Genomic DNA, 21,350 nt, shown 5'->3' with positions numbered 1-21,350 from the left:
TTCATCATAATTAGTAGACCATAGGCAAGTATATTACTTTTTGAGACAATGCATGAAGTCATGCAGATTTTTTTCCTCTTAAAAAGAAGTTTTCATAAAAGCTGTACACTAGTTAATTATTTGGAACAGAACACTCATTTATAGCATTTACTAGAGAAGTTTGCCATGATTGTTTACAAACATAATAAATTAGGAAGCAGAAATGAAGTAGTGCTAGAAAGTTAAGGAAAGTAAATTTAGCTGTTTAGTTCTCAATTAGATGAGCGAGATCCTAAAACTAGAGACTGCCAGGAGACAGTAATTTCTTGAGTTTAGGCTTCCTTCCTCTAGAAACTAAAAACTTCACCTGAAAATTAAAGAAAAAAACCCCACAAAAAGCCAAAAGAACAAAAACAAAACAAAACCAAACAAATAAAAAAACCCACAAACCCCCCCCCCCAAAAAAAAAAAACCAACCCCAAACTAATGAATGATCTCTTTCCCTGGTGGCTGAGCTTAGGGAGGAAGTTGAAAGACTAAGGAGTATTAGGGAAACTGAAAAGGAAACAGATTGGTGGAGTTCCGCCCTTCCATCCTTGAGGGAGGCCCACCAGGAGTCAGAGGACTCCCATGCCTCTCATTGTCAGGCAATAGGAGGACACCTAGTAGATGAAGGGGAGTGGAAATGGGTTATTACCTCAGGGAGGTAATAAAAATTCCCTCTGACCCCGATCACATACCCAGGTGCCACTTCAGAATAGGTATGAGGCCCTGGATCTAGAGGGGCAGCCAGATGACATAGAAAAAATGATCTGCCCAGTGAACCTCCCAATTATGCTTCATCTGTCAGATGGATCACCACCTCTAACATCAAGAAGAAAAGAAGGGTAGTTGTAGTGGATGACTCCCTTCTGAGGGGAACAGAGGGCCCCATATGTTGACCAGACCCATCCCACAGGGAGGTCTGCTGCCTCCCTGGGGCCCAGGTAAGGGATACTACCAAGAGACTCCCTGGGCTGATTCAGCCCTCTGATTATTACCCACTGCTGATACTCCAGGCTGGCAGTGATGAGACTGAAAAGAAGAACATCAGGGCAATTAAAAAGGACTTTAGGTCACTGGGTCAAGTGGTTGATAGGGCAGGAGCACAGGTATTCTGCTCAGTCCCTTTGGTGGCAGAGAAAAATGATGAAAGGAATAGGAGAACCCACATTATCAACAAGTGGCTCAAGGGTTGATGTCATAGGCAGAATTTTGGGTTCTTTGATCATGGGGCAACTTTTATGGCATCTGGTCTGCTGAAACTGGATGGCCTCCATCTCTCTGTTAAGGACAGAAGGATTTTAGCTCATGAGCTGGCAGAACTCATTGAGACGGCTTTAAAATAAGTTTGAAGGGGGAAAGGGATGCAGCTGGGCTGTCTAGAAGTAGGCCCAAGGGTGGTAACCTGAGTTAGCAGTGAAATCAGCAGCCCAGCTGAGGTGCATGTATACTAATGCATGCAGCATGGGTAACAAACAAGAAGAGCTGGAAGCCACAGTGCAACAGCAAAGCTATGAGGTAGTCGCCATCACGGAAATGTGGTGGGATGATTCACATAGCTGGAGCACTGCACTGGATGACTACAAGCTCTTCCGAAGAGACAGGAAAGGGAGAAGAGGTGGAGGGGTGGCCCTTTATATTAGGGAGGCGTTTGATGCCATGGGTATTGAAACTAGTGATGATGAAGTTGAATGCCTATGGGTAAGAATTAAGGGGAAGCTCAACAAGGCTGATATCCTACTGGGAGTCTGTTATTGTCTATCCAACCAGGAAGAAGAGGTGGGCAATGTATTCTATAAGCAGCTGGAGAATGTCTCAGGATCACCAGCCTGTGTTCTTGTAGGTGACTTTAACCTATCAGACATCTGCTGGGAACTTAATACAGCAGACAAGAGGCAGTCCAGGAAGTTCTTAGAGTGTGTGGAGGACAACTTTTTGTCACAGCTGGTGAGTGAGCCCACCAGGGGAGGGACTATGTTAGACCTGTTGTTCACAAATAGAGATGGGCAGGTGGGAGATGTGGTGGTTGGAGGCCGTTTGGGGCATAGTGATCATGAAATTATAGAGTTCTCAATATTTGGTGAAATGAGGAGGAACATCAATAAGACTTTTACAATGGACTTCCAGAGAGAAGACTTTGGCCTATTTAGGAGACTTATTCAGACATTTCCTTGGGAAGCAGCCCTTAAAAACAAAGGAGTCCAGGAAAGGTGGGTGTGCTTCAAAACAGAGATCTCGAGGGCACAGGAACAGACTGTCCCTGTGTGCCAAAAGATGAGTCAATGAGGCAAAATCCAGCCTGGATGGGCAATGAAGTTTTGAAGGAACTAAGGAATAAAAAGAAGATGTATCATCTTTGGAGGGAGGGTCAGGTCTCTAAGGAAGTATTTAAAGGTGTTGCTAGGGCATGTAGGAAAAAAATTAAGGAGGCCAAAGCTCAGTTCTAACTTAATTTGGCAACTTATGTAAAGGATAAAATAAAATGTTTTTACAAATATATTAATGGCAAAAGGAAGGGTAAGATCAACCTTTGTTCTTTACTGAACGCAGGAGGGAACTTGGTAACTGCAGATGAGGATAAGGCAGAAGTGCTTAATGCCTTCTTTGTCTTAGTCTTTAGTGGGAAGACAGCTTGTCCTCAGGACAACTGTCCTCCTAGGTTGGTAGATGTCAGGGAGCAGAATGGTCTCCCTGTTGTAGCAATGTATATGAACAACTTAGGCCTCAGTGTGCACCAGCCATACCATCTGTAACTGTTCTTATCAGAATTTTCTCAGGGCACTGTGGAATTCATCAAAGTTACTAAGACATAAACTGTGCTAAAATAGGAGCAAAGAAGCTGAGAAACCGCATACCAAGATCGCAAGAACTAGATAACAGAGGACTGTGAAACGCCTGCACAGTAACCAATCATGGACACTGAGAAATGGAGGCAGAGGGAGCAAGACAAAAACACCAAGGCACCAATCGAGAAGTGTGTACTTAGTAGTTTGTAGGATCTATAAAAGCGTGTGTAATGAAAACAATAAATGGCTTCTGCTTGATCATATTGGTCACTTGTTCAGGAGTCATGGCTTTCCTGCAATACCCTGTTATCCAGGAGGAGGTAGTCAGAGAACTGCTGAGCCACTTGGATGTTCATAAATCTATGGGACCAGATGGGATCCATCCCAGGGTGATGAGGAAGCTGGCAGATGAGCTTGTGAAACTGCTCTCCATCATTTACTAACAGTCCTGGCTCGCTGGTGAGGTTCCAGATGACTGGAAGCTGGCAATGTGATGCCCATTTATAAAAAGGGTGGGAAGGAGGATCCTGCTAATTATAGGCCAGTTAGCCTAACCTCAGTACCTGGTAAGGTAATGGAACAGTTTATATTGAGTGCCATCACGCAGCACTTGGAGGATGGCCAGGGTATCAGACCTAGCCAGCATGGGTTTAGGAGGGGTAGGTCATGTTTGATCAACCAGGTCTCTTTTTATGACCAGGTGATCTGCCTGGTAGATGCAGGGAAGGCTGTGGATGTTGTCCATTTGGATTTTAGCAAGGCCTTTGACACTGTCTCCTACAGCACACTCCTGGAAAAGCTGGCAGCCCATGGCTTGGACAGGTGCACTCTTTGCAGGGTTAAGAACTGGCTGAATGGCCAGGCCCAGAGAGTGGTGGTGAACGGTGCTGCATCCAGCTGGAGGCCAGTCACCAGTGGTGTCCCTCAGGGGTCTGTGCTGGGGCCAGTTATGTTCAATATTTTTATTGACAACATGGATGAGGGTACAGAGCCTTTCATTAGTAAATTTGCAGATGACACTAAGCTGGGGGCATGTGTTGATCTGTTGGAAGGTAGAAGGACTCTGCAGAGAGACCTGGAATGGTTGGATGGATGGGCAGAGTCCAATAAGATGACATTTAATGAGTCCAAGTGCCAAGTCCTGCATTTTGGCCACAGTAATCCCCGGCAACACTATAGGCTGGGGACAGTGTGGCTGGACAGTGGCCAGGCAGAAAGGGACCTGGGGATACTGGTCGACAGCTGGCTGAACATGAGCCAGCAGTGTGCCTTGGTGGCCAAGAAGGCCAATGGCATCCTGGCCTGTATCAGGAATAGTGTGGCCAGCAGGAGCAGGGAAATCATCCTTGCCCTATACTTGGCACTGGTGAGGGCGCACCTTGGCACTGTGTCCAGTTCTAGGACTCTCAGTTTAGGAAGGACATTGAGACGATTGAGCGCATCCAGAGGAAGGCAACAAGGCTGGTGAGGGGCTTGGAACACAAGCCCTATGAGGAATGACTGAGGGAGCTGGGGTTCTTTAGCCTGGAGAAAAGGAGACTCAGAGGTGACCTTTGTCATGGCTGCAGCTGGCCTGTAGCCGCAAAGATAAATTTGGCCATAACAGACCCCCAAACTTGACCAGCCTAGAAGTAAACAAGTCCCTGGGTAAGTAAAGATAGGATGGATTTGAATCCAAGCAGGGAACCCCAGCCAATCCCATTCAACCCTGAATGCAGACACATCACTGGCCAGAGAGCTGGGCGGTGCTGAAACCCCGACCAATCAGTTGTCTAAACCTGGGAATTTTGAACCCCCTAGCTAAGGGGGTGGCCATAATAAATCTTTGTTGTTTGTCTCATGATCATCGGAGAGTTCTGTCTTTTCTGTCTCCAACCAATGACCCAACGTAATAGACCTTATTACTCTCTACAACTTCCTGAAAGGTGATTGTAGTCAGGTGGGGGTTGGTCTCTTTCACCAGACAGCAACTGACAGAAGAAGAGGACACAGTCTCAAGCTGCGCCAAGGGAAATTTAGGTTGGATATTAGGAAAAAGTTTTTTACGGAAAGAGTGATAAAGTACTGGAATTGTCTTCCCGGGGAGGTGGTGGAGTCACCATCCCTAGATGTGTTTAAGAAAAGACTGCACGTGGCACTCAGTGCCATGGTTTAGTTGAGGTGGTAGGGCATGGGTTGGACCCAATGATCTTTAAGTTCTCTTCTAACCTAGTCATTCTGTGAAAAAAAAACCCACTAAAACAATCAACACAAACCCCCCAAAACCCCAAAAGAGAAAAACCAAAACAAAATACCAAAAAACTAACCAAAAAATCCCCAACCCACTGCTTTAAAACATCTTTGGATTTGCTGTATAAATACTTCGTTCATATTCTTGAGCTTCTTTACCTTTACAACTAGCAACCTCCTGGTGAAATGTACATATTTATCACTCATACTGCTGAAGAGAAAAAATTACAAAGGAATCACGATGTTAAATAATAACTTTAGCTAGACATGCTATCTCTATGTGTGATTTTTGTTAATAATTATAGTTTACCTGCATTACACCTCGCTCATTGCTAAGTGTCCGAAGTTCATCTGAATGAGCCACACACATCTCATGCAAGGCTGCCAGATAACGAGATAAGTCAGTTCTAGAGTAATCTGTAGTGTCTGGAAGCTCAGGAACATTCTTTAACAAAAATTATGAGAACAGATTTAGAATGGTGAGTAGCCAGGCATAAAAGAAATTAAATTACAGTTCCCCACACCCGCCAACAGTTGTTTTGATACTGCGAGCAAGTACCACGTTTTTCTTCACAATTATGTCTTCTGTCCATGTTATCTAATAAAAGTTATTTATTTCCACCTCTCCACAATCATCTGTTTTATGAAGACAATTAAATTATGGTTACACATTTCACATAGAGAGATCATTGAATATACAGCAATTCCTATTCCTAATAGGAGGGTTTGATGCTGCTATGCTGTCTCTGAGCTGTCTAGAAAGATACTGAGAAAAAGAGATTCATATCATATCTTCCCCCCAAATGAGGGGGATCCATCCATTAGATGTTTTTTGTTTTATTTGTTTTTTTATAAATTTAAATCAGGCAATACCAATAGCAAAAATGGACACCAAAAAATCCCCAAACTATCAAGTCGGTAAATCCACTAATAAAATAATGTAATTAAACCAGTAGATGAATCAGTTACTTTAAAACCCAACAATTTTCCAAGTCCTCATGCATTATCTACCATTTAAAGAAAAACAAGTGTATCATAATATGCAGAAGTTGCCATTTAACCATAAAAAGATGACATATAGCAATCTATCTGAATGACACACTTCAAAACAGTAATTCTTATAGATTATCAAAATGGTCTAAGATGTTTTCCAGGTCACTTTTAATGGATTAATTCAGGAATAATAAGATAGTCATATTTCTTTCATCTTTTTTTTTCAACAAATTATTGGTTTAAACATAAACATATATACATACATGAGCTCCTAACTCATTATAACTATCATACACAAAATAGTAATGGTTTCAGATTGAACTGAAACTATTATTTTCTTTTAAACTACAATATCCAGAATTCATGCAGTGAGACATTTGGTTATGTGTAACTAAAATAGAACACAATATTTTTAAAAACTTCAATTTTTTCAATCTCAGGTCAAAATCATGTGACAAATTAAACATTTGATTTTAAAATATTTTTAGAAGTTTGGTATTTTTGTCTGAAAGACCTAATCCTTGGGGAGAAGCTCAAATAGATCTCATGTCTACAACAATACTTTCTAACCGGACATTTGATTGGTTTTAATTCTGTGTGACAGGCCAGCACTCTGCAGTTCCTAAACATGCACAAGGAAAATATTTCAGTAACAAGCATTCAAAATTGTGAGGAAACTGATGCATTTTTGAACTAGTTAACAAGGACTATAAAGAATTTTAACTCACAATGTTGCTATACAACTTGCAATTTCTCTTTTTAAACCACTTACCCCAAGTTCATCTAGAAACATGATCATGCGATGTTTGTTGCTCTTGATAAATGGATTTACCCCCTCCATATATGGTTCCTGGTAATTTTAAAAAGTATTTATTAGAACAAATTGATACTGATTTAACAGTCATACCTGAACATATTGCAATCAAAGACAAATGACACTGCAAAACAAATGTCATCTTTTTCAAGTGAATTTATCATTACTGGTGTACAACCAATCAAAAGATTACACTTTTTTCTGCACCAGATGGATTCTGAAATTGTTTATATATGCATTGTGACATGAAATGTTACATTTCTGAAACAGTGAAAATAAACTTTTTTCATTGCAGCTATAAAATTAAGAAAAAACTTTCAGAGGTAACATCAGCAGCACCAACATCAGGACATAATTGCCCTCCTTTTTGTTCTTTCATTAATGCGTACATTCCAAGTTGTGAGTGTCAGACAAATGGCATTATAATGGCAGCCTGAAATTTCTTTCATTATACTTAAGTCAACAGATTTTTATTGTTCAACCATGTTGTGACTTGGGAACCAGAAAAGGCCAATTGTTGCTGGCATTCTTTTAGTGATGCAATAGAAAGTTTAGTAAAAGCTGAGGCTTTTAAAGGAAACTTGTAAAACTAATTTACAAAATTATGTCAAGCAGTATGAGAACAAGTACAAATAAAAGGGGTGTTTCAAAATGCTGTACCAACAGAAAACACCAATCTAAAGAATAAGTAAAGAAAGAGATTGTGTGTGTGTGTGTGTGTGTGTGTGTGACAAAGGTTGGTAGTTGTTAACATGTTTCTAAATTAAAATACTCTATATCCAGGCTGGAAGTTCAGTCCTAATTGGTCTCAATTTGAAAGTGTATTATTACAGAATTCACAGAATGACTAGGTTAGAAGAGAACTTAAAGATCATTGAGTCCAACCCATGCCCTAACACCTCAACTAAACCATGTCACCGAGTGCCACATGCAGTCTTTTCTTAAACACATCTAGGGATGGTGATTCCACCACCTCCCCAGGCAGACCATTCCAGAACTTTATGACCCTTTCTGTAAAAAACTTTTTCCTAATCTCCAACCTATATTTCCCTTGATGCAGCTTGAGACTGTGTCCTCTTCTGTCGGTTGCTGTCTGGTGAAAGAGACCAACCCCCACCTGACTACAATCACCTTTCAGGAAGTTGTAGAGAGTGATAAAGTCACCTCTGAGTCTCATGTTCTCCGGGCGAAACAACCCCAGCTCCCTCAGTCGTTCCTCACAGGGCTTGTGTTCTAAGCTACTCACCAACCTAGTTGCCTTCCTCTGGACACGCTCAAGTGCCTCAACAGCCTTCCTAAACTGAGGGGCCCAGAACTGGACACAGTACTCAAGGTGCGGCCTCACCAGTGCCAAGTATAGGGCAAGGGTGACCTCCCTGCTCCTGCTGGCCACACTATTCCTGACACAGCCCAGGATGCCATTGGCCTTCTTGGCCACCAGGGCACACTGCTGGCTCATGTTCAGCCAACTGTCGACCAGTACCCCCAGGTCTTTTTCCGCCTGAGCATTGTCCAGGTACACTGTCCCCAGCCTATAGCATTGCAGGGGGTTATTGAGGCCAAAATGCAGGACTCGGCACTTGGATTTATTGAACTTCATCCTGTTACTCTGCCCATCCATCCAACCATTCCAGGTCTCTCTGCAGAGCCCTCCTTCCCTCCAACAGATCAACACACAATCCTGGCTTAATGTCATCCGCAAACTTACTAATGAAAGACTCAGTCCCCTCATCCATGTCATCAATGAAGATAAAAAACCGAACTGGTCCCAGTACAGACTCCTGAGGGGTACCACTGGTGACTGGCCGCCAGCTGGATGCAGCACTGTTCACCACCACTCTCTGGGCCTGGCCACATAGTATATAAAAGAACATGGATGTGCAATGTATTTCAAGATTCTGTACAGAGACATACCAATATTACTGAAAGATGTTTCCCCATTTTAACATGAAATAATCAAAGGAAATGCAAAAAGGCTCCCATCATCTACTTCAGACAAATGATTCATCCTTCTTGAATAGATTCTTTCTAATCACAGCTTTCTACTCTAGTGTTTCCCAGTTTTCTTTTTGATATGAACATTCCTAAAGAAAATTTACTCATTTTATCATCACATGAATGTTTTCTTTGTGGAGGCATGGCTGCCTGCCTCTCCTCTCCCACTTTTCCAACTCCAACACTCATCTTTTTGACTAGGGGAAGACAGTAGACATGGTGATTTTGGATTTTAGCAAAGCTTTTGATACTGTCTCTCACAGTATCTTTCTGGATAAAATGTCCAGCACACAGCTAGAAAAGTCCATAATACATTACAAAAGCAATTGCCTAATGGGCCAGGCTCAAAGGATCATAGTAAATAGGGTTATTGTGAAATCAGGCTGGCAGCCAGTCATCAGTGAGGTTCCCCAGGGCTCAATTTTAGAAACAGTGGTCCTTAATGTTTTTATAAATGATCTGGACATAGGAATCAAACATACATTAAGTTTGCTGATGATAAAGTAGGAGGAGCTGTGGACTCCATCAAGGGTAGAGAGGCCTTACAGAGTGATCTGGATAGACTAGAGAGCTGGGCAATCACCAAGCATATAAAATTTAACAAGGGCAGGTGCTGGATTCTGCACCTGGGATGGGGTAATCTTTGCTATACATACAAATTGGGAGACAAAAGGTTGGAGAGCAGTCCCACAGAAAGGGACCTGGGGTCCTGGTTGATGGCAAGTTGAATATGAATCAGCAGTGCCCTGGCAGCCAGGAGGGCCAACCGTGTCCTGGGGTTAATCAGGCAGAGCATCACCTGTTGGTCAAGGGAGGTGATTGTCCTGCTCTGCTCTGAACTGGTATGGTCCCACCTGAAGTACTGTATACAGTTTTGGGTGCCTCAATATAAAAAGGACATCAAACTATTAGAGTATGTCCAGAGGAGGGTAACCAAGACATTGAAAAACCTTGAGGGCAAGAGCAGCTGAGGTAACTTGGTTTGTTCAGCTTAGAAAAGGCTGAGGGGTGAACTCATAATAGTCTACAACTTTCTCAAGGGGAGCAGTGAGATGCTGATCTCCTCTCTGGTGGCTACCAATAGGACATGAGAAAATGGAATGAAGCTGTGTCACAGGTAGTTCAGATTGGACTTTCGGAAAAGATTCTTAACTGAGAGGGTGGTGAGTCACTGGTACAGCCTCCCCAGGGAAGCAGTCATGGCACCAAGCCTATCACTTCAAGGACCATATGGGTGATACCCTTAGTCATATGATTTACTTTTAGGTAGTCCTGCAGGGAGCATGGAGTTGGACTTAATGATCATTATGGATCCCTTCCAACTTGAAATATTCTATGATTCTATGATTCTATGAATACTAGAGTATGACTACTACCCTTTTTGACATCGACAGACAGAAAAAAAGAGTTTACATACTTCCACTTGTATTTGAAATTAATGTTTGAGTTATCTGATCTCATAGCATAAAAATATGGTTGCATCACTCTATAATGCTGACTAGCATGGCCATTAATTTATTCGTTATTTTAGCATGTCACTGCTGTTGTTCATACTTCCAGACTGAAAATCTTTATGGTAAGTACCAAATCATTCACATAAGTTTCTAGATGACTCATTCTGAAATTATTGACTCCTCTTTCTAAATCAGCCATACTAGCCATACTAGGTTAAATCAATACCCTGTTGAGCTCCAGCTAAAGAGGACAGAAAAAAAAATTGCAGGAATAAAGCCTCCTTGCTGATAAGACACTCAGGTAACACATCACGATTTGCATAAGAATAATACAGACAAAATCTGTTTCTGTTAACATGAACATGGCAATCTTCTAGACCGTTCTGAGTAAAATTATATTTACCTTAGCTCCAAATTCAACCAGATTTGCTAAATTCTGCACAGACTTGGCAACTAGAGTCAGTGTTCTTGCAGCAGTAGGGGAAGGAGAATCTGATAGGAATACAAAGTAGAAAGTTACTGACCATTTAATTTAAAACCTCCAGTAGTCACAAGAAAATTCTCTTCCACAATTTGTTATCATGGAATTCAATACTTTAAATGCTGTAAGAGAACTGCATGTGAAAAATTTCTCATGATCAAGTAAACTTTTGGTGTTTTAGTAATTAAGTCCACAATAAACATCAATATGCATATCTGACACTTAATTTAGGACAATTTATAGGGTGAAGACTCCAAAGTGAGTTACCTCCCCTTAGTTTTAACCACTCCGCTTTCATCAATAAGGAGAGATGAATGGGAGAAGATATAGGTGAAAAAATAACAGTTTACTAAAAATAAAATAGCAACAACAAAGATAACAGCAATAACCACTAGATACAAAGATTCTGAGTCACATGCTCCCACTGGAAACAGAGAAAACAAGGTACCAGAGAAGCCTCCTCCTCCTAAGATGGAGGCCACTGTGGCAGTCCATTGGCCCAGGGGACAAAGACAAGATGACAGAGAAACTCCCCTTCTCCCAAGATGGTGGCCGCTGTAGCAGTCCACATGGCCCAAAGGACAAAGAGAAGATGGCAGAGAAGCCACCTACTGCTACTGTGGACCACACAGTCGAGAGAGAACAAAGGAAAACAAAACAGCAATGGTTGTTTGGAACCTCTGGGGTTCCAGAACACACCCTCCCCCAAAACAACAACCAGCAGGGAACAGGGACAAAACAAAACCCAGAAAAAGCTATTTTTGTCCAAAAGGCTCTGATGCTGCCAAAATACTGAAAGAAAATTCCCAACATCTGCAGGTCCGATCCCTCCTCAGCATGGTGCATCTGGAACCTTGGGCAGGTCCAACCCCTCCTTGGCACAGCACGACTTGAACCGGGGGCGGCGGCTGGAAAAACCCTTGGAGAGCAGGTCCAGCCACTCCTTGGCACAGGGCAGGCAGTAGCAGTGAAGGTACTATGAAATTCTCCAAAGCCCAGGATGAGCATGAGCTCCTGTGAGTTGACAAGCAGCAGACTAACAACCCATCAATCAGCAAAGGTGTTGCAAAATCTGCTCCAAAACAGCTTCGGATTGTGAAATGCAGCTTCTCAGGTTGCCCCATTATAGCAAGGAAGTATGTTAAAAAATTTGCTCCAAAAGAAAAAGAGACCCCTTTGTTTGTTTTGGTTTGGTTTTTTGGGGGTTTTTTATATTAAAAGCTCTAACAACCCTATATAAAGCCCATAAACTTACTTTAGTGAAAGTCAAGAATATTATCTGGACTTCTAAACAGGACTAACACTTACAGACAAGCTTAAAAGGGATGACACAAATTTATGGATAAAAACTTAATTTACAGCTAAAGACACAGTGGTCTCAATGCAGTCCCCAAATTAGAAAATAATATAATCTGAAGATTATAAAAATAATAAAGAAATTATAGGAAAGATGTGTGCTAATGTCTTTACAAACAATTCCATGGGTGAAGGCATGGGTGTTAATGTCTTTGAAATGGGTCTTAATGTCTCTACCAACTTCAAGCCACGTTTGTTACAGAACCCAGACAGTCTGACTCCTGAAACAGACAAGTGGGTCTGCACAAACCTGAGTTTCTGAACTTGGGAGGAAAATGACAGGTTCAAGGGGAAATATGTAATAGGCGGTTCATGAAGGCTGTACTTTCCTAGTACCTCAGCCAATGGGGAAAGGAAGAGGGCAACATGCAGCTGGGAGTTTGGGATAAAAGGAGACTGAGTCCTCTAAAACATCAAGAGAGAAAACCCCATGGGCATGAGCACCAGTGGACTTTCTCCCTTTATTCGAATAAAGTAGCAGGACTCCTCTGTCTTCTTTATGGATACTGGCTTTTCATAGCATGATTTTCTGTACAAGATGGGAGCTCTTGTCCGGGATCCTTCCAACATCTGGGACCAGCACATGGCAAAAAGACCTGGAGGCGCACCTCCCCCACTTTTAAGGTGACCAGCTCCCGTTGACGCTGGCTAGCGCTGGGCAATTGATTGGATTCCTGAAACTGGCCAGGAGACAGATGAGAGGCTGACCAGGGGGGTCTGTGAAGAGCCCACAGGAAAGGACTGCTGGAAATCTCATGGGTGAGTACAATGGAAACTTTGGGGAGTAAAACATGGCAGGATGCCTAGAAGGGGTTGTAAAGGAAAGTTGAGAAAGGGTCTCGACTATAGGGATGACGATCCTGAAATACCTCCAAAGGGTCCTTTGGGAGAATGTTGAGATGGTTTCCACATTCTCCCAGAGGTAGTTAAGGACATGGATGCCCAGAGGGGGCAATAAGGGGAGTCAAGAAGGGGTTTCAGAAACAGGGGATGGATGCTCAGAGGGGGCAGTAAGGGGAGTTGAGAAGAGGTCTCAGCAACAGGGGACAGATGGGGTTGGTTTGGGAAAGGATTGGTTGAAGGGGATTGTGGAGGAATGTGGTTAAGGAAAATAGCAGTAGGATACTACATGATAAGAAAAGAACTGAGAAGCAGTGAGGATTAGGATGTTCTCTGCCTTATCTTCAAAATTTGCAATCTAATACAGGGCCTGCTGCAGGTCTTTTGTAGTCTCAGGTTCCAAGATAGGAAGGTATTGTTCCTACACCCCCCCACCTCTTCCCTGGTTATTATGGAGCCAGGGTGTAGGATTTGTATTTGTCTGCTTACTACTCAGGACTTAGGGGGTTTTCTCTATGGTGAAGAGTGCCAGGCACAGAAGTGTGGGACCAGGAGCATGGGCTGGGGGCCTGTGGGGAGGTGTGGGGCCAGGCCAAAGCTGTGGGGCAGCCAGGGCTCAGCACTGGGTGACGCTTGATGCAGCCAACCCTGCAGGCAGGGGCTGTAGTGGCCCTCCAGCCCCCCTATGAGGTTGCAGGACATCTTGTCCACCTGCCTGTCCCTGTGGCACTGCCCACCCGCTGGGACCTGGTGCTTTACAGAGCTTCTGGTGTTGGGAGAGTGGACCAGGGACTTGGACAAGTGTGCTGAGGGGATGCATCTGGACACTGCAGCAGGACATGGACTGGCTTTGGTGTACGGTGTAAGGTAGGGTGACTGTCTTTGGTGTACACCATGAGATACAATCTGTCACCAAAGCCTGGCCTGATTTAAGAATGGATTTTGTTTGGGTCACCAGGGAGGTGAGTGATTTTGCAGAGTTTGGCAGTTGTGGGAGGGTGAGAGCCCACAGGCAATGGGAGCATGGGTTGCACAGGTGGCAGAGTGGGCCCTTGCAGGAGTTGGTTAGAAAGGCACATCAGGTATATGTAAGAAGGGATGAGGAAAAGGTAAAGGTACAGGCAAGGATAATGGCACAGTTTTTAATCAATGTGCCATTTGTAAAAAAAAAAAAAAAAGACAACATTAGATATGGATTGTTAAGGGTGCCAGGATCTCCTATTGTACTGGGGGCTCACTACACTGGAGCCCTTGATAACATGCGGAGTGGGTCTGAACCAAGAAATGTTTCCTAGTACACACAGGAGCCTCTGTCTACTTTGAATTTTATGCCAAAGAGGGTTTTTTTGATAATTCAGGGAGTAAGTGGGAAAGATGAGCCAGTGCTTTTTATTCAACCACTATTGGTCAATGTGTGAGATGGGTTTGAAAAGCATGAGTTTCTGTTCGTAGTTGTGGTTGTCATTTGCTAGGAGGGTATTTGATGACTGAGTTGTGTTATAGATGGGTGGTGTGGTAATTGGCTCTCACATATGAGGAATGGATAATATGTGTGTTAAAAGAAGCTTTGCTAAGGTTTAAAGTTCTTTTGATGTGTGACTCTTGTTGTAGGTTGTTTTTGGACCCCTTTTAGTCCTCCCTTTAATCCTCTCTTCTCCCCTCTGTATTGTTGCCACCAGACAACCCTGATCATCAAGGTGGTCAGAGACGTGTGAAAGGAGGGTGTGTACACATGCCCCTTGCAGCCAGGAATGGGGGAAGCTTGTCACTGGGGAGACTTGGCATGACAACACCTCACCTCCAATCAAGTTGCACGAAGGTCTCCACCAATGGATGGCAAAGAAGAGTCAACTGGCAGACTCTGGGAGGGGCCAGGGATATAGATGTTTGAATATGTATGACTGCTTATGAATATGTATTTGGCTGATGCAACACCAGGGGTATAAAAGGTGGAGCCGCCATTTTGTGGATGAGCCTCTGGCGGCTGACCACGCTCCCAGTGCTGTCCCTTTTGCTTTGTGAATTATTTTTATTAGTTCTCAATAAAACTTTTATAACTCATTCCCACTTGGGGTTTGAGTCATTTATAACAGTTGGGAATGTGGGTTAGTGTTGTGAGGGTTGATGGGGAGGCTAGGGCTGTTGTGACACTGTGTAAATTATCTGATAAAGCTTATGCTAAAATGAACCCAGAAGTGTTGTCAGTCCCAGGGAAATATGGAAAACTGGATATGGAGCCTCTCCAAATTACTCTGAGGCAACCAGGACAAGTGGTGTCTAAAAAGTAATACCCTCTTTCAGGGGAAGGAAGGGGTTACAGCCTGTTATTGAGTTCCTGTTAAAGGCGGGTCTTTTGGAGCCATGTATGTATGTATGCTATGTTTCCCTATAACATTTCTATCCTGTCAGTTATGAAATCAGATGGAACCTATAGAATGGTGCAGGACGTGAGAATAATGAGTCTGCTAAACTCAGGCATTCCATGGTCCCAGATCCTTATACCATCCTGAACCAGGTTTCCTCCTCACACTGCTTCTATTCAGTACTTGATTTAAAAGATACTTTCTGGGGATGCCCACTTACAAAGCATAGTAAACAGTATTTTGCCTTTGAGTGGGAACAAAAGGGAGAAGGGAAAATAATAAAGACATGGATGATCCTTCCACAGGGATACATGGAAGCACTGTGTAGCAGTGTGATGTCATACTTTGTCTCAGGTATCCTGTCCTTTCCCAGGTGTCAATCACTTCCCCCTCTCCCCGCCCTGACCCCTGCTGAGTGCTGTCTGTCAATCCTGGCATTCCAGAGGAGCATCGAGTGATTGGCAGAGTTCAAAAGATGCCCTGCATTCCTGGGGGGTCCATTGGCCCACCCAGGTGTCCCTTGCACCTGAGACCTGCCCACCCTGTACCTGGTTGGTGGGTTCCTTACCCCTCCCCTCCCTCTCTCCTGGGGGTTAAAAGAGCCAGCAACCACGCGGTTCGGGATTCTGTTAGTAGTTGTTACAGGATTCAGAAGCCTGCTATCTGAATAAACTCTGGATCGAAACTCTGGCAGAATCCACTCCTTCCTTCACCTCGCCTTAAAGCATCTGCACAGAGGTAAACCGGGGCTTTTGCAGGTCTGAACTTGTCTCCAGTGCCAGCTGCAGCTACCAGCCAGCCAGAGGTGTCTCTGAGGTGAAACCACCGCAGTGCTGCCTTTCGGTCTAGCAGCAGTGGCTAGACAAGCCCGGGCAAGCCCCATCCGGACATATATTGAAATTTATTTCAATAGCACTGGTTTTATTTGGGCAAGATATTAAAAGAATTTACTCCATCCTTGGGAATTAGGTTATTGCAGTATGTAAAGGACTTGCTCCTATGAGGAGAACGGGAGGAGGTGGTAGGGGAAGCCACCGTGAAATTATTTAATTTTGTGGCTGGAGGATGGGATCTTGGAGTGTCTGAAGGGAGGGCATATGTGGGAGAATTAGGGATCTTGCGGGCGGAAGATCTCGGGCTGTACGGGTAGTTAGGAAGCCCCCTCCTCATCCTGCAGTCAGACCATCGCTCCACACCCGGCCGCTCCCAGCTGGACATGAGTCAGGGAAGTGACACAGGCTACCCAAGCCATAAGTACCCCTGAGACCCTGCAATAAACGCCATTTTGCTATCCACCACGTTGGTGTCTGTAGCATTGGACCGAGTGACCCTGTCGGCTTGGGTCACCGTGCCGGTGCCTGGAACCAGGCCACCACGCCGAAGCCGCAACAGGCATAGGTGATGGAGTGAAAGGTTGAATGTTTGAGGCCTCTTTTGACTGAAGGCTTGTGGTGTGTTGGCCCAGAAAGGGTTCAGGGAATCTTGGAGATGCCATTGTCCAGGACTGAAGGGGAGCTGTGACAATTTTTAGGATTAATAGGGTATTGCAGGACCTGGATTAAGGACTTTTTATTCTGTGACTTTTTAAACCCAGATAGCCCCAGTGTTGTGGTATGGACACCAGAAAGACAGCAAAACTTTAGCCAGACTCAGAAAAGGAATTGGAATTGTATGTGGATCCTAAACAAGGCTGTGCCGAAGGAATTCTAGTACTAAAATGTTTATCCCATCGGCGAGGGGATGGCCCCACTGTTTGCTTTAAGGGTAACAGTGGCTCTGTTGTCTGCAGAATTGTGCAGCCATGGCTTTGATGGCAACTGATGGCAAGATTGTTAAAGTTTGGCACCAAGTTCTAAATGGATGACCAGCACTAGGCTGTTACAGTATGAAACCTGTTTAATGGAACAGAAGTATTTAGAATTTAGAAGCAGGGAAGGGTTTAACCCAGTCTCCTGTTTAACTGGTACCGAAGAAGGAGACCTAAAGGAAACTCGTGACTGTATCCAGGTAACAGATCTACAGACCTTAGCTAGGGAAGATTTACAGGATATCTCTCGGCCAAATGAGGGAAAGGAGTTTATTGATGGATCTTCAAGAGTAATAGGAGGAAAATGAATTACTGGATATGCTATAGTGAAAGGAGGAGAAGAAGAAGGGAAGCTACCATGCACATGGTCAGCACAGACCACAGAATTGTATGCCTTAATAAAAGCCTGAAAATTGTATCAAGGAAAGGTGGTGAATATATTTACATATTCAAAATATGCATATGGGGTGGTGCATGCATTTGGAAAACTGAAGAAAGAGGTCTGTTAACTTGCAGGAGAAAAATGTTCGCTCATGAGAGCTCAATTACTTGCCTGTTGGAGGTGGTGATTTTACTAAGAGAGATAGAAATAATACATGTTAGGGGACATTAGGCAGGGTACTCAGAAAAGGCAATAGGTAATCAACTGGCCAATGGAGAGGTTCAGAAAGCAGCACTTCTGCCAGAGGTCTCTGGGATCCTCCCTTTGCTCCCTGTGGCTCAGCTGTTGTTGGGGGGGGAGTTGGTGGTGGTATCTTTTCCATCAGAGGAGTTGGAGATAATTAAAAGTGGTGGAGCAAAAAAAAAGAGGGGAGCATTAATTTACAATGGACAGTAAACGGCAGATTCCAGCAGCTTTGACCCTGCACATATTAAAACAACTCCATGGGGGGAGTCATTTAGGCTCTCAAGGATTGGCAGAGGCCTTCCTCAAGATGTACTGCTTTGGGTCTTTTGGTTTTAGCAAAACGAGCTATTGAGGGGTGCCTGGCTAAAGTTAATAAGAGATAATAATCTCCCATGGGAGGGTCTCCATGCTGGAACAGGGTAAGAGTGTGAGGAGTCCTCCTGAGGAATGGCAGAGACAATGTGATGGACTGACCACAACCTCCATCCCCCTGTGCCGCTGGGAGGCAGGGGGAAGAGAAAATAGGGAGTTGTGGTTTCACCCCAGCCAGCAGCCAAGCCCCACGCATCCTCGCTCACTCCCCCCACCAGTGGGATCGTGGAGAGAATCAGAAGAATAAACAGTTTGAAAACTTGTGAGTTGAAATAAAGACAGTTTAATAGGGAAAGCCAAAGCCATGCATACAAGCAAAGCAAAACAAGGAATTCATCATCCCTTCCCATGGGCAGGCAGGTGCTCAGCCATCTCCAGAGAGCAGGGCTCCATCATGTGCAACGGTTACTTGGAAAGACAAATGCCATCACTCCAAACATCCCCTCCCTTCTTCCTTCCCTCAGCTTTATATACTGAGCATGATGTCATATGGTCTAAAATACCCCTTTGGTCAGTTTGGGTCACCTGTCCCAACTGTGTCTCCTCCCAACCTCCCATGCACCCCCAACTTCCTCACCAGTGTGGCAGTATGAAAAGCAGAAAAGGCCTTGGCTGTGTGTAAGCACTGCTCAGCAACAGCAAAAATATCTCTATATTATCAACACTGTGTTCAATACAAATCCAAAACACAGCCCCATTTCAGCCACTGGGAAGAAAATAAACTCTACCCCAGCCAAAACCAGCACAGGAGTGAAGTTGAGCCTGGGAAGAAGGAAGGTGTTTTAAGATTTGGTTTTATTTCTCATTACCCTACTCTGATTTGATTGGCAATATATTAATTCAATTTCCCTAAGCTGAGTCTGTTTTGCCCATGACAGTAATTGCTGAATGATCTCCCTATCCTTGTCTCAACTCATCAGCCTTTAGTTAGATTTTCTCTCTCCTGTCCAGCTAATAAGGGGGAGTGATAGAGAGGCTGTGGTGGGTGCCTGGCATCCAGCCAAGGTCTACCCACCACAAAGGAATACAGCAAAACTTAAAACGTGGAATTCCATCAACACAGCCTTATGCCTGGTACAACAGTAACACGCATACTAGCTGTTGCATCTCTAAGACCTTAACTACATCCATAAGTTAAAATGCTCAGAAACAATTCTAGGTACTTAAGCCAACTGCAGTGGAATAATCTATGCCCACACCATTCACAACAAAGCCCCATACCAACTTTTAGATAAGATCCCTGATGCATGTCAATATCCAAAGTAAATCTAAGAACCGTTTAGGAGAATGCTATCTGTTATCAGCCAGAACTGTACTGCAGATCAGTACTGCAATTTTGCAATCCTGTTCTAGCAAACAGGAATAGTCCCTGTCACTGCTTTATCTACTGATAGAGATGCACTCTACAAAAAGAGCATCAAAACCCAGGATAATGCTTTTTTACTGGGCCTTGCTAGGACAGAGATAATTTTCTTCAAAGGCAGCTCATATGGAGCAGTTTTAGATTTTTGACCAAAATAGTACTGATAGCAGACTAATATTATAGCTTTTGCTGAATGATGTTTATACAGCATCAAGGCTGCCTCTGTTTTTCACTCTGCCCCCCCACAATGAATAGACTGAGGGTGAACAATAGGCTCGGATTAGACAGAACAGGGCAGATGACCTAAACTAACCAAAGAGATATTCCATAACATATAAAGCCATGCTCAGCAATAAAAGGGAAAAGAGGGAGGTTTTATGGGTGTCAGCCATCTTTTGTTCAGGAATTGGCTGGGCATCAGTCTACACATGGGAGGTAGTATGATTGCCTTTGCATCACTTGTTTAGTTCTATTAAATTTCCTTTACTTATTAAACATTTATATATTTTTGTTTGTTTTATCTTGACCCCCAAATTTTCTGTTTTTTTACTTTCTTTCTTCTTCCCCCATCCTACTGAGAGTGAAGAGGAAAGTGAGCAAGTGAATGTGATGCTTTATCTGCCAAACAGGGTTAACCCACAAGAGTTTTCTTTATGAAACACTTTAACATTCACCTTGTTTTTGTTTTGTTCTTTTTACTTTAAAACAAGACATTGGGAATAAACATTGTCTAATCTTTAAGCGTGAGAACTCTATGCTGGCTGCCTTAGGGAGTAAGTAAATTCATTGATATGATTAACATGATTTCACACAGTGTTCAAATTACTTAATATTTTGCTAATTAGGCACTAAAGCAAGTTTATGCCTATATTACATAAGTATGAATTCAGTCTGAAGCATAGTCACCTGAGATGATATTAAACATCCTTGGGTTCAGGATAGCAGGACAAATCAGTCGAAGAAAAACAAAGCCACTGAAATGGGAAAAAAAGAGAATTTTTATTTTGCTCAATATTAAATCTATGATAACATTAATGTTAAATTATGTAGTCTTTAGGCATTTAAGTAAGTGTGGAAATCTTTGTGAGATGACAACTAGCCTGTGCTCCATGTTTATTAATTAAAAATGTCTTGTTATGATTTCAACTATGACAAAAAACAAAATAAAACCAGACATATTGATTTCTCAATTAAGGTGAACTTCCAAAACTACCTAGGAAAAGCTTAACTGTAAAGCCATACTGAAATCTGCAGTTTAAGACCACATTGCCTTTAAAAACGAGGCACACCTAATCTCCTGCTTCCTACAAGTGTTGCATTGTCTACTACCACAAGTAATTCATCCTACAGCCACTCATTTCCCCAAGCCAACATAAAGAGAGCAAGAGTGTACAGTAACAATGGAATCTCTCTTTTGGCAGCAACATGGCCTTAGTTCAGCTTGAACCAATCCAGCTCCTAATAACAGTATGACAGTATCCTAGAAGAAAAATACTGGATCAGCTACTTTCTTCACAGAAGTAAATGCTGCCACCCAGACAATCTAGAAAGCTAGGGAAAAATAGTTTGACTTCAGAAATAGGAACTTATTAAACAGAAACCTAAATTGTTGTGTTGGTTTTGCACAGTCTGGTTCTTGGTAGCAGGGGCACTACAGAGGTGGCTTCTATAAGAAGCTGCTTGAAGCTTCTACCATGTCCGGCAGAGCCAATCCCTGATGGCTCCAAAGATATACATGCTGCTGGCCAAGGCTAGGCCAATCAGAGGTGGTGGTAATGCCATGTGATAACATATTTAAGAAGAAATCTAAACAAACTTTGTGGTGCAGTTTTAATTCTAGCTGAGAAG

The 21,350-nt window shown here is 43.3% G+C and overlaps 2 protein-coding genes across 4 annotated transcripts in view; one reads left to right on the top strand and one right to left on the bottom strand.

Moving 5' to 3' along the window:
• LOC127060968 (uncharacterized) overlaps nucleotides 1-21,350 on the top strand; it is a 1,003,595-nt gene that overhangs the window by 667,002 nt on the left and 315,243 nt on the right. The gene's annotated exons all lie outside the window — the stretch shown is intronic.
• The window catches only part of LOC103824743 (ras GTPase-activating protein 1-like), a 129,483-nt gene that overhangs the window by 9,346 nt on the left and 98,787 nt on the right, over nucleotides 1-21,350 (bottom strand). Inside the window, exons 21-24 of one of the 2 annotated variants that reach the window (XM_050986341.1) lie at nucleotides 20,409-20,476; nucleotides 10,696-10,784; nucleotides 6,802-6,879; nucleotides 5,347-5,481 (exon numbers count right to left, since the gene is read on the bottom strand). In XM_050986341.1, the coding sequence (XP_050842298.1) occupies nucleotides 5,347-5,481; nucleotides 6,802-6,879; nucleotides 10,696-10,784; nucleotides 20,409-20,476 (370 nt within the window). Of the gene's footprint in view, nucleotides 1-5,346; nucleotides 5,482-6,801; nucleotides 6,880-10,695; nucleotides 10,785-20,408; nucleotides 20,477-21,350 lie in introns of those variants that run through there. The other variant, XR_007780316.1, reaches the window with a different exon arrangement.

The sequence above is a fragment of the Serinus canaria genome, chromosome W (assembly GCF_022539315.1).
Source record: "Serinus canaria isolate serCan28SL12 chromosome W, serCan2020, whole genome shotgun sequence".
NCBI lineage: Eukaryota > Metazoa > Chordata > Aves > Passeriformes > Fringillidae > Serinus > Serinus canaria.
The sequence above is the reverse complement of the archived record's forward strand: the minus strand, read 5'-3'. Positions and strand labels throughout refer to the sequence as shown.